Source organism: Cyprinodon variegatus, unplaced genomic scaffold (assembly GCF_000732505.1).
Source record: "Cyprinodon variegatus isolate N-32 unplaced genomic scaffold, C_variegatus-1.0 Scaffold1280, whole genome shotgun sequence".
In the NCBI taxonomy this organism is placed as follows: Eukaryota; Metazoa; Chordata; class Actinopteri; order Cyprinodontiformes; family Cyprinodontidae; genus Cyprinodon; species Cyprinodon variegatus.
In genome coordinates, this window is record NW_015151733.1 from 23,126 (window position 1) to 36,663 (window position 13,538).

The 13,538-nt window shown below is 38.6% G+C and overlaps 1 protein-coding gene across 2 annotated transcripts in view; it reads right to left on the reverse strand.

The window, feature by feature from the left end:
- Window positions 1-13,538, reverse strand: part of ptpra (protein tyrosine phosphatase, receptor type A) — a 37,521-nt gene that overhangs the window by 18,646 nt on the left and 5,337 nt on the right. For both annotated transcript variants that reach the window (XM_015401978.1, XM_015401977.1), the window contains exons 2-4: window positions 2,895-2,941; window positions 2,275-2,356; window positions 1,811-2,158 (exon numbers count right to left, since the gene is read on the reverse strand). In XM_015401978.1, the coding sequence (XP_015257464.1) occupies window positions 1,811-2,158; window positions 2,275-2,356; window positions 2,895-2,915 (451 nt within the window). In that variant the 5' untranslated portion in view covers window positions 2,916-2,941. The remainder of the gene's footprint in view (window positions 1-1,810; window positions 2,159-2,274; window positions 2,357-2,894; window positions 2,942-13,538) is intronic.

Consider the following 13,538-nt stretch of genomic DNA (forward strand, 5'->3'; position numbering starts at 1 on the left):
GATCTTTTCAAATGCGACCTGTGTGTGAACGGCCAGGTCGCATTCATCCGACCTGAACGTCATCAATACCCGACAGTGGTCACTATTATGCGTCTTGCTACGCAGAAGCGGCAAGAAAAACAACAACCATGGCAGATGATGATACAGAGAGCAGTATTTATGTTTAAACATATTGAAAAGATTGTGGTTTTATGGTTGGAAAAGGCCGCTAGATGCGCGTCGGCACTATCATCCATGTTTACTTCCGGGGAAAAAAAGGGCACGCTGGCCTGTGACGTCATTGCGTCCTCTACTGCGCATGCGGGACAATTGTGTTGTATGTCTACAGTTCACACAGGAGATCACATAGAAGTCACATATATTTTGAAATATGAACGGCAACATGAAAAAATCCATTTCACAAAAAAAAAAAAAAAGAGCAATTGAGCATCAAGGAGTGCAGTATGAACGGCATGAAGCCATTGAAGCAAAAACAAAAAATGCAAAAAAAATAAAGTTATTAATGATTAGGTTGCAGCGAAGGCAGGTGTCTGCATCAGATGCAATTTTTGGGACACTAATTAAGAGTGTGTTCAACTCATTTTGCTGGTCCCCTATTTTAACTAAAAGCTTTTAAGACTCTTGTGTTTTAATTCCACTTCAAAATTATGTGCTGCTTAGATTCAGCCTATCACATGAAATCCTGATAAAATAGTAACATTGAGGCAGCAGCGCAACAAAGTGCAGCAAAGTTCAGTCGGTATAAATGCATCCGCGGAGCTGCAGCCTCCACTCAGCTCCCGTGTGAGACAGATGGTGAAGAGGGCTCTTAATGTGGTATTTCTGTGGATGAATGATCAAATGTAAAAATGTCACGTAAGGATATTTCCAGAATGGCTAAAACGGAAGCTAAAAGCAAAAAAATGTTCACCTATCTAAAATATTAAAGATTGACTTGCTTGCTTCACTCCCATTGCTCTTAGCTTTTTGGCAGTGCCATGCCCCATGAATAACACAGAAACCACTTAGGCTTTCTAGTAAAATTCCCCTATCTTGCTCTGCCTGTGAAAACCTTTTTGAGAAACGCAATGAAAAAGTATCTCAGCAATATAAACACAACATAAATAATTAAAGGTATGAAAAACTTAAAGATTTATTAGAATCCTTAACCAAATCAAAACAGGGGATCGACTCTAAGACCTATTTAGGCCACCCAGGTTTATTCCTTCAGATATGGTGAAAGCTCTGAAACCTGAAGCCAAAGTAAAGCTTTCCCCTATGAGATGAACGCTTGGTCTGATTTTGATGAAAAAATTAAGACAGTTTTCCATTTATTCAGCAGCAACATTCAGTTCAAATGGTCCAAATCAACATCTTGTCTCTCTAAACGGCGTCACGAAAAGCTACGAATACAAGCTCATCTGCAACACATGTCTACAGTGAATTTCAATTTACCTTTCGCGTTGATAGGGCTTGTTTGCAAATGCAAACCCTCCCAAATTAAGCCTTTCATATGAACATAAAGGCATTTTGGACCCACAGGAGGCTCTGAGAGGCTTTCCAAGGAGAGTTTACATGGAGTACCACAAATAAAATGTGTTATACATTTGGTGTTCTTCAAAAAAAAAAAAAAAAATAACATGCTTCCTGTTATTTTTAGTGAAACTGTTGAAACCGGATTGTTCTGGCAGCTAATAGCCAATAGCTCTGTGATGATATCCCATGATCTGCTCTGTCACGGTGCCCTTTATAGGTATCTCTACACCTTTGAGGATCTTGGGAACATAAAGGCTCCTTGAAACTCTATCTTGTCAGGTAAACCAACACTTACCGTCTGTGGCGCTACTTTGCGTGGTGGTTGATGAAGTGTGGTCTTGCGCCAGGGTTGTCGTAGTGAAAGTGAAAGTTTCTTGTGTGGTCGTAGATGAGAGGGTAGTGGGAGAAGCCGTCGATGAGAGCCCTTGTGACGGGGAATCAGGTTGACCCCCAGCTGCATCTTGGGGAGCTGCTGTTGTTGATTCGATGGTCTCTGATTGCACTTTTGTTGGGGTTGGTGGGACGGTTGTGGGACCTGCAGATGTGGGCGGGGCTTTGGAGGTTGTTGCATGTGTATCTGTTGGGTTGTTGGAGGGTGTGACGGTCGTCCCATCCTGGTTATTAGTAACACTTAAAGGACCGGCTTAAAAAAAAAAAAAAAAAGAAGGAAACAAAGAAAAGAAAAGGACGCCTGTAAGGGTGAAGCATCTAATATTAAATCAGGTCAACCTAAAGATGTCCTTCTGATGCTAGTCATACCTGTAGTTGTGTTTTGGTTTTGGGCTGAGGCCCCGAGGGCAACAGCAAGAAGCAGGAGCAGGGGACACACACCCATTCTGCCCTGCATAGGGGGCAACAGAGACACACAAGCAATATTAGTTCTTAATTTAAAAATATAATCATTATAATAAGAGAGGCAATTAAGAAAATATATAGTTTTAAATGTGTCTGAATGCTGAACAGCTGGACAAAAGCAAACAAGTTTAAATGTCCTAATTTGGCTATAGCTAAAGCTGCAGCCTCTTCCTCTGGACAATTGACTAGGCTGTTTAAAAACCACATTGAGTTTGATTATGGCAAACATGCACAAACGCTCTAAATTTATAAAAACATTTATTAACTAAATAAACAGCATCATAATTAGTTTGTTTGAATTCCTTTAAATATAAGCAAATCATTTTAATTAAGTAGAAAAAAAATCTCAATGTTTTAATGTTCCACAAAATGAAAGTACGATTGAATTATACAAAATAAAAAAAAACTGGTGGATCTTTTCGATAATAAATAAAATGTTTTCTATTAATCCTATAAATCGAAATCAAAACAACTTTTTAAAATGAACTTCACTGCAAGAGTTCATTAAGTGAACTTTAGTTTACCTGAAGAAGCGAAGTTGGCATCAGTCACTCATTCGCATCACTTGGTCCTAAAAACAGACAAATAGAAGTATGTTTACCCATCGAACATCTTAATCTACAGAGTACACACACTGGTGCATCTAAAAACAATAGTATTATGGTCTTAATCCCAGCCCACTTTCATTTGCATTATTGCAGTAATATTTACCCGACGCTGAGCATGATCTGCCCAGAGCAATTTCCAAAACCAGAATCAGTGTCACACTAAAATTCTTTCTATAACAGAGGATCTATTCAAACATTCAACACTGATATGCGCTTCAACCAGTGGAGGACACAGACTTGAACAGAGCAAAACGAAAGCCGGATCGTCAGTTTAGCAAACAGGCAAGTCTTTTCTTTTTTTTTTTTTCCATCCCTGAGGCTAACTGCTCTCCGATAATCCCTGGATCTAATCCTATGTTCTTGACCCTGGAATAATTCTGCCTGCTTGCCGTTGCTTACAGTGATACTTAATAACAGCTTTGGACACCCAACTGTGCCAAACACCGCGGAGCTGCCGCACACAAACAAACTGATGCTTTACATCCAGGATTATGGCATCAGTGGGCAGAGGATGAACAGTGCGCTAAAAGCGTTACTGCTGCCAGATTCTGAGGCTCTGCAGTTTGGAGCTTGTTCATGGTGCTGCTTCCACTTTGTTTTTTTGTTTGCTCTGTTTGCTGCTGGTATGTTAACCCATGCCGGTCTCCAGTTCTCCAGCACCAACCAGTGCTTCCATTTAGCTGACAACTGCCTGCATGCAGGAAACAACCCAAACCTCCATGAATTTGAAAGTGCTGATTAAAAACAGCAGTTATTGAATTGGTTTTATTCCCCAAAATCAAAGACTTTATTAGCTAACTTTTGTTCTACTGAAAATTAAAACGCAAATAAAAACAAAAGCACACACCATGTATATCACAAAAAACATACAGGGGTAATATAATCTAAATTAAACTAGACTAAACTAAACTAAAATAGCTCGCTTTTTCTAAAGACAGGAAGAAAAGTATGACGACATAATTGTGCCAAATGTGAAAATGCGTCATAAATACTGATAGTTTCATTTTAAACATATGCATGTAAATGATTCTCCACGCACATTCTGAACGTTCCATGATTCAAGCCCAACGATGCTTTGCTAACATTGCTAACAAACACTGGGGAGGAAAACATTAGAGGTGGAATTTCCTAAAAAGTAGCCAATCATCAGCAGTTTACTTTTCTCAGGTTGGTTCCACATTCAAACTGACAAAAAGTTGAAATAAGCGCACAGAAACACAAGCTGCTTGTGTACACACAAGCAGGACAGAATCTACAGCTGCAAAAAAGCAAAGCAGGAGTGCAGAGAAGGAGCATGAACTCATGGTTGTGATATATTGGGGGCCTCATAGTATTGAATCTGCATGTATAGAACAGGAAGAAAACTTTACATGCGTGTTTTTTTTTTTTTTAAATAAAACTGCTTGTAGTAGTATTTATGACACATGCACTCTTGGTAGATCTGACTTCATAGAAAAGGTAATAGCAAATCTATTTTGAGTAAGGTGTTCCTCATGTATGAAGAACTACAAACATTTGCTTTAGGTAAGTACCATGTTCGCTCCTCCTTTCATTTTTTGAAGAGTAACTACAGAAAAAGGCCTTTAACTGTGACATTACATCTACACTTAAAAGGAAGAAGAAAGTCCTAGGTGTCTATTTTTGTTCCCTCAAAGAAATGGAGCAGCAATCAAATATATCCAACAAAAAGCTTTGGATTTTAATTCTTATTTTATTTGTTTAAAGGGGTATAAAGCAAAAATATACAACAAAATTAGCGTTAAAAAGTATATGTTGGTCTGCTGTAATACTAATGTGTATTAGTAACGTGTAAGCTTTAGATTGTTGCATAAATGAACTCCAGTAGTTATAGTGATGTGAGGGTCTGTGGGAAAGGGGATTCATCGTAATTTTCTTTATTTACCAGATCTGCATTAAAGCCTACTCTATTTATGTTTCCAATTTTTGAAATGGCAGACATGTAAATAAACTGAAAATATAAGATTAGAGAGGAATATATTGATAAAGTGGATCTCTACGGATCATTTTTGTCATCTCTGGGTGAAAATCATAACCATCGTAACAAGGCTGCCAGAAACGGGATTCATTGAAAAACTTTATTACCAGATGTATTATTTTCCATTCTATCTATGTAGCAGACACGTAATGTAAATAAGCTGAAAATAATATTTTACAGCACAATTTACTCCTACAGCAGGTCTCTAGGGATCGTTTCTTAATCTTCCACGTTAAATAGCAAGCTTTTCTCTGAAGATTTTGGTCCGATTATTTTCCTCCTGGTCCATCAGGCTTAGGAGTAAAAAAAACTACATATGGGCTGTCTCCGAACATCCACCCTTTTGAATTTTAGACGAGTGTCTGAATGTCTAGTGGATGATGAAGCAGTGCACTCAAAATTTCCAACAATGCACCTTGCAAAGTAGTGTGCATCCATGGTCACTACACGAGCAGAAAAATCCCAAAATGCTTTTCAAGAGCTTTCTTCGCAAAGCATTGTGGGATTTCTTCTGGGTGAGAGAGAGAACAAAGATGATGCAGTGAGCCAGAGTCACGTGACCAACAGGGAAGCAAAAAAAAAAAAAAAAAGATTGCAATATGTCTAAAATATCTGAAATACAAGATGATGGTACTGCCGCTGAAGCTCCTTGAAAACAATTAGCAGACAGAACAGTGGTAAGAAGTTCGTCATCCATTCTTTGCCTACTTTGTGAGTCAATTGTCAGTGTTGATAGGCGAGTGAGGGAAAGTGACAGCTAGGACGTTTTTTAATATGTGTACTCGTGAAACGTCATCAACCTCAGCCCTAGTACTGTTCCAATTCAAAAGAACAGCAGACCGAGAACGGACAAAGTCCCTGGATCTTGTTCTCGCCCCTCCCCATTTACCGAGCATGCATCAGTGCAGACTTGTGCGTTCTTGAGATTGACAGCTGTCCCAGCATGCACTGCAGCAGCTTTCAATGGAGCGCTCCATTAAAGCTAAAAGTTGTCTTTTCTGTTGTTCAATAAAAGTAAGTTTTAAGATCATTTGAGGCGAGAATATTATACTTTAAAGCATCAATATATGGTCCATTCACCGATTTAATGCATATTTAAAAAAAAACAATTTTCGAAGTTGAGAGCACCGCGTCAACCAGCGGAGCTCGGAGGCTAACGCAGCCAGGGCTAACCGCAGCCCGTCTGCAGCAGCCCTCTGTCGGCATAGCCGTGTGTGAAGGACCGCTCGCTCTGATGGCGATTTTTTTCGTTTTTTTTTTTTTTGGCAAAATGTTCATTTGATTTGTATTTATCTGACTGTATCCACCATTATTCCCCCACAAAATGAATAAAGTAATAATTTATTATTATCTAGAGACTATTAATAACAGGTGGTGAAATGCAGCTCTAGACGAGCCGGGCATGTGGTGATGTCGCGAGTACGCTTCTGTTCCAATTGACCAATATCTATGCTGCGTTCTCCCGTTCTCCCTCTAGAACATACTTGGCGAGGACCCGAGTCCGTACTCGCATTCTAGTGAATTGACAAACGGCCCTAGAGAAGGCTTGACCTGTTTGAATCAATGGCTTAACTCTTTCACCTTCATTTTCACAGCCTTCAAAGGACCCAGTCCAGGTAGGCTGGGTCCTTCAGAGGACGCATCCGCTAAAAAAGAATACAGCAATAGTCCGTGCTCTATAGTAAATCTGGGGTTAGTGAAAATTCTTGTCTTATAATTGCAACATATATATTTAAATATTGAAAATGTTCTCTATTCAATCAATTCACATTCAGATATATATTAATATCGAATAACACTCCACCCCAAGGTGGGTTTATTGACCAATTACAGTTAGCAGAACAACCCAAAATAAACCAATTGGATTTGCTTGCATATTTATAATGAGCAAATAAATAAATTGATCACCATTTATTTATTAATTTGTTTTTAATAGGTAACAAACGATATACGTTTTATTGTGAGGGTTTGAAGGAAGTCCTGTCTCAGCTGACTGCAGTACTAATACAGATTTTAATAATCCTGTTAGCTATATGCAGACACTGAATAAAAGATGGCAATGCAAGAAATTTGCAAAAATTAGAAACAGGTGAAACAAACTAGAGGATACTGAATACTGAAAACTTCCAGCCAAGTTACCCTACCTAGCATTAGCTGACAGGCAGATAAGGGCATTTGCTGATAAATGTAGTATAAATCAAAAAAAGATGCTTCCGGACAGAAGGTGATTTCTTGGGAAGCATGCTGGCTGTTTTTAAGGCTGACCCAAATGGGAGGTATCACAATATATTACACCATCCCATCCGTTTGAAACACCCAATTCTGTAACAGAACATGTTGAGAAATGTTGTGCACGTTTTAAAAAACTCAGTCAAGGTGCCGACCGAGTCGACTGGAAAAATACAGAGATTATGTTTAATGCTAAAAAAGCTCCTCTATGGTAATTGTGAATGAATGATTCACATTAAAAAGGACATGAAGATTTATTTTCTCTCAGAGTAAGGATTGGACCCCTAAATACTTTCCCCTCTTTCTTTTATGTATAAATCATCCCCTTCTATTTGATTGTATTCTTACCCCTGACAGTGTATGAAATCTCATCGTTCCTCTGTAGAGAAAAGTAAACATTACTACTTCTATGAATGAATGAATGAATGAATTAATTAATTAATTAATTGAGCTACAGTGAACAAACCAAAGAACAAACCAAAAAACATCAGATGTATGAAACAGCTGATTATGGCTCTTTTTTGTGTGAACTACAACCTAATGGTCCAACATGCTTTAAGTAAATGGGAGGATAACCTTAAAAAAAAAATCATTTTTCTTGTTTCCTGGAAAACTGTCTATTGCCAGTTAGTTGGGAGACTTGAACTTGGCAACACAAAATGTCCTTTCTAGAGCCATGTCTAAATATAAGTTAAACATCTTATCCCCTAAAAAACACCCTGCATGTTTTAGCTTCCCTACTGCCACGTACCTGATTCATATGAATAAAAGATTAATAGGCATGTGTGGCCCCTGCTGAGGAGGTCCTACAATCATTTTAAAGCAGGTGTGCTGCAACAGAGAGACACCTGAAACATGCAGGGCAGGGGCAGTTAAGGAGCAGGCCTGAAAAAAGCTGAACTAGAGATCAGAATTAAGTTGACACTGAAAAGAGCAAGTTCTTTTACATCTTCTACTCAACTGGGCTTTAATATTTGTTAATCTATTAAATCAAAAAGGCTAGGAAACTATGTATATACCAGTACAGCTGATGCTAACAGTTCACTACTGACCCTGATCAATAATGCCACTTTATATAATCTGTACTTCTTTAGTTAAGTGTAAAGAGCCAATCCTACTCCAAGTATACCATTTATTTTGATCAGTAATTTTTGATGCTGTAAGGACTGCCTTATGAAATACCAGCTTCACGAATACTGGTGTGCATTTATCAAAAAACGTATGTTTTTTTTCTAATCGGATCCATGCAGGATAATACGGTAGGTTTCCCCCATGTTGTAAAATATTAAAGGGAAAAAAAATCCTGCAAGATGGAATGTACAATGCAGAAAATTATCCGCGGCAGGTTCACACCGCTGTGGGCTTTTCTGTGCTTCATGAGCTCCGCTGGCTAATGAAAATCCTCCTCTGGCTCTTTAGAGTGCAATCACACAGTGGTGAAAAGGTCTTGGCTCTCCCCATGCCATTTCATTCACACAGTGAAAGGGACACTTAAAGATGGAATATAAAGAAGTCCAATTACATCCCCATGACAACCAAAAGGCCAAGACATAGGATCAGTGCAGGGTGCCTACTTGATGTGGCGACTGTTCAATGGAAATTTGCTGGTTTTGATTACTATGGATTTATTTATGTCCTTCATTACTATGTTATTCATAATGAAAAATACTTCAAGGAGCAAAAGAATTTAGGAGTTGAAATTCAAGCTAAAATTGATAAAAGAAATAAAGCATTGAAGTATAATATGAATAAAAAGACCAGAAGTTTTATTTATGATCAAACCTGGTCATGTTTTAAACTAGATTCAGCAGAAAGAAAAAAAATAGCACAGTGCTACAAATGTTTTTAAATCATTTAACGCATCAAAAAAATAAATTAATAGGCTGCAGTAACAACACAATTTAGTGTAATACCTGTTAAAGAAAGAAGCACTCAAGAGCTTTTATGCCCCATTTACACCACCCATATGAAACCGATCCATGCTTGGATCATCTAATAATAATTGATAATAATTTAACTTTATTGATCTCATATTGGAGAAATTTACCTCTGCTTTTAACCCATCCCCTAGGGGAGCAGTGGGCTGCCATTGTGGGGCGCCCGTGAAACAATCTGGGTTTAAGGGTCTTGCTCAGAGACCCAGATTGGCAGTCTGTGGGAGTGGGCCTCGAACTCAGAACCTCAGGATTCCAAGCCCTATGCTCTAACCACTAGGCCGCCACTTCCCCAACTGCGTCAAGCGTGGTTCTTACGACCATTTACACATCACACTAGCACTGTTCCTTGCCTCCTATCGGCGGTCCACGATACTACAGCTCTGAAGGTGGGAATTACGCATACAAAAATGGCGCCGCCCATAACATTCAGGAACTGGAAAGCATCCTCTGCCAAAATTTCAATGAGAGCCTCGGTCTCTGCATTATCCCAGGCCACACCACGCTCTTTTGATGCTACTTATTGTTAATAGGCTGAGAAGAAGTTGGTGTTGAGAACAGGTGAGAAGATTTGTGAATTGCAAAGTCTGACATGCTGCCGTTAAATGAGTCAGCTGACTGTAAATAGGAGATGACGCACTCTAATAATGCACTCTTTGTTATTAGAGAACCATGCTACAACTGAACCGTGCTGAGCCCTACTTTTGAACTAGTACTAGATTTAGCACAGTTCGGTTGTGTCTAGTACGATCCAGTTCAGTTGGGTTCCATTCACACTCCAGTTATCTCAGTTACCGTGCTCGCACCGTTCTCAGCACTGTTTCAAAACGGAGGTTTAAATGGTGCCTAAGTGTCAGATAAAGCGCTAAAGGGCAGAAAGATATTTAAAAGGATTAAAAGGATCCTGTTTTAACACTTTGAGTGGGATTTGAGAGAGAGCAGGACTTTTAGCAGATAACAGGAAGGCTATTCCTGTTGTTTTATCTTTACTTGATCATGACACATGCTCCATCTCTAAATTTCACAACCTTTTAGAAATTTTAAGGGATACATACCACTAGAGAATTAAGATGAACACTGCTATAGGTAGTTTAAAATTGCAACGATGAGATAATGCATGTTTTGTTTTAAAAGAGAATGAGATTTGACATAGTCTTTGTGCCTAAAATTAATCGTTATTGATCTCTTAAACCAGGAAAAATAGAAAAACAAAGTTCATCTTTTTTCATACATTATAGTTCATACATACATTGTTTTTAGTAGGTCTAAGCTTTGCAAAAATTGGAGATTGGAAATCGGCAAGACAACTGTGATGTTTGAATGTATATGAAAAACACAAAAAGTTAAAATTATGAATCTTCTCTTTAATACCAGGGGAAAGAAGCACAACCTACTTACACAAACTCCTCTGGAGAAAAGAGATTGAGGTTGGATAGACTTGGAGTCTTCAGGCCTTGCTGATATGACACAAGCAGCGCTTATCAAAAGGGACTTTACCATTCATGCAGGGAAATATTTCCTCTGGCTTTCTTACAAGGCATCCTGCTCCGCTAGTTGCTGCGGCGCTGAATAATGCCCGTCTGTCTGTCTCCATTCATGGCATATTAATACTGTTTCTATGTCTTCAGTGAGAGGGGGTCTAAGGCAACAGGATCACTGTGAATGCTTCTCTTCACGGGAGAGCAAAGTACGTCTAACTCAGGGCTGCTAGGTCTCTTGCTCTAAAACAGACCACAGATTATACGTCCCCGGTGCCACATACAACAGCCACAATCCTCCCGACTTCCTTTTCTGAGGGCTACTACTCCCTGCTGGTGTGGTTTGTCTTCCCGCTGGCTTCATTCACAAGCTGGCTGAGTTGATAAAAATATGACGAAAAGCATGAGGTTACTGTTCTGGCTAATTACAAGGGCGAGAGTGACCGCAGTGTCTTTTATTAAGCCTGTAATGATGATTCTGGTCCATCAGGCTTAATGGATGGATCAAGAAAACTCACTTGTTTTAATGAGCGAGACTGGTGAGTCAGTGAGGCTCTGCTCTGTGTCTGCTGCTTTGTGGGGTTTCTCACAGGAGATGCCAGGGGCCTCTCAAGCTTTCCCACATTGGACACAGAGAGGATCTAAAGGCGCAAACCCATGGCCTCTCCACAAAAGCCACTGTGACCTTCAACTGGGTTTCCAGGCCAAAAGGATGGCTGTAGGGCCATAATGAAACTCGATTCACAATCACCTCTGCCCTTTGAAACTCAAGCACCGTAACTGATTTCTAGATGCAGCTAAAATCAGATGTCGGATCTCATTTTACTTCATAGAATGAACAAAGTGTACGAGTTCAGAAAACCACAACAGGCTGAAAGTTGTTCCAACAAGCCCACTTTGGGTTCCTTAATCACATGCGCCTTTTCTCTAAAGAGAAAGTTCCAGATATTAATGGCAATTACAGCATTTTTGATGTACTAAATCAAAAAGATGTACTATAATTCTCTTGGTTCCTTTTTTATCTTTCGGCACAAGTCAAATTAGAGTAATTAAAAAGTAATCTTTCAAAGCTGCCTATGATATGAGAGCAAGAAGAAATCCATCACCCCTAAACAGGATTTCCATAATATTTTACAATAATTATATGCTAGTTTGTTCACATTTTAACCCCTCTTTAGTAGGGCTGGGTGGCCGTATGGATAAATATTGCAATTTAAGTCGATACAATAACAAAAAAAAAAAAAAATCATGTTTCAGACAGACTGACAATAATGACCCCTACAGATATCTGTACAAAAGTATGGAGTTATTTTGTCAAGTTCCTCAAAGAACATCTTAGAAATATTTTCTTAAAAAAATAAAAACTAAAGCCAAACAGAAAAACTGGAAACAAATGTTCTCCTAAAAAACTTTCGATTAAAACACTTAACGCTCAAACTCTTAACTTCTTCGCTCAGTAACGGGGTCAACACTGAAGTATGTCATCTGTGCCACCTATTAGCTCGTAGGTAGATACGTCGCATTCATAGAAAGAAAAATATATGTTGAGATGATAACTTCTAAGCCGAATTCAGGGAGCAAAAACTCCTTAAACTCAAATTGACAGCTTATCTTTCACTCCCAATGTATGCGGGTTACGTCTCCCACTGGCCACCTTGTGGCCATTCGCTTTAGCCCTGATAAATGGCAGTCAGACTAAAACACTTCAGAGGAAACAAAAACTGTTAAAATTGCCTCACGTTCATTCTTCTGGAACACAGATATTTTCATGACTTTTGCACTACTATATACACTGAGTAGATGTACCTTTATTTTACTTATTTACTCTGCAAGCGTGGAAAGTCTAAATTAGCCGTTTAGCATATCTGTTAAAATAATAGGACTGATTTTTAGTCAGTTAACAGATTTCTTATCACCGTTGAGAATGTGTGTAAATCAAAAGCATTGGACCAACTTGATAGTGTTGCATTCAATAATCAATCCTGTCTACAGATTCCTAGCAGTAAAACATGAATAATAAAGAGATTCCAACAACCGAGTGGATTAAGGATCCAAACAACGGAGAAGAAAAAAAAAAAAAAAAACACATCGACCTGCAGCCACCATTGTAGTATTCTAGATATTTCAGACTTTTCTGTCCTGTTTGAGAAAAAAAAACATGTGAATGTTGTGCATCTTGTGATCATCCCAGCTGCTTACAGGGTTAAAACTCTGTCATGAGAACATGTCAAAAACCTCACGCTGGCCTGTACTTACAGAACATATGGAGTCAGAAAGGGGTCAAAATGTTTGTAAACTTATAAATCTTAGTTGAAACTGAAAAAATAAAAGTTGAATCAGAAAAAAAATACAAGTTGATACTGAATGTCAACTAAAAGAGCAAACATAAAATAACAAGAATTTAATCTAAATTCTTCCCCTCCTCTTGAAAAATTGTATTATCATTGCATTACTTACGACTGTGACAAAGTAGTTTTGAAAAAGTTTAAACTTTCCTGATTAGCAGAGCTGCTGGAACCACTCGGTGCAGACGCCATCTTTCCATGAACGGACGTTGAATTTACTTTGTGGTCATGGGAAGGTTTCATGGTCTATACAGTGGCTGTCTATTTTTATATATATTAATGTATTCTGGAATGATAACTAGTGACAGTTCCAGTGTAAATGTCTTTATATTTTTCACGATGGGATTTTGCCAAAAAGGCAAATAAATGTTGCAGAGAATGTGTTAAAAAAAAAGTTTGACTTCCCACAGTCCATGAATGCAACATGGAAAGGGACGTCTCTCCAGCGCTGCTGCTGCTAGCTGTCAATCACGTTTCCCCGCCCACTCCTGTCAGATTGTGTTTTAATGAATCCGAAAAAAGTGAGAAAAAAAAACTAAAGAAAAAAATAGAAACTGTAAGAAATTGATCTGAATCTG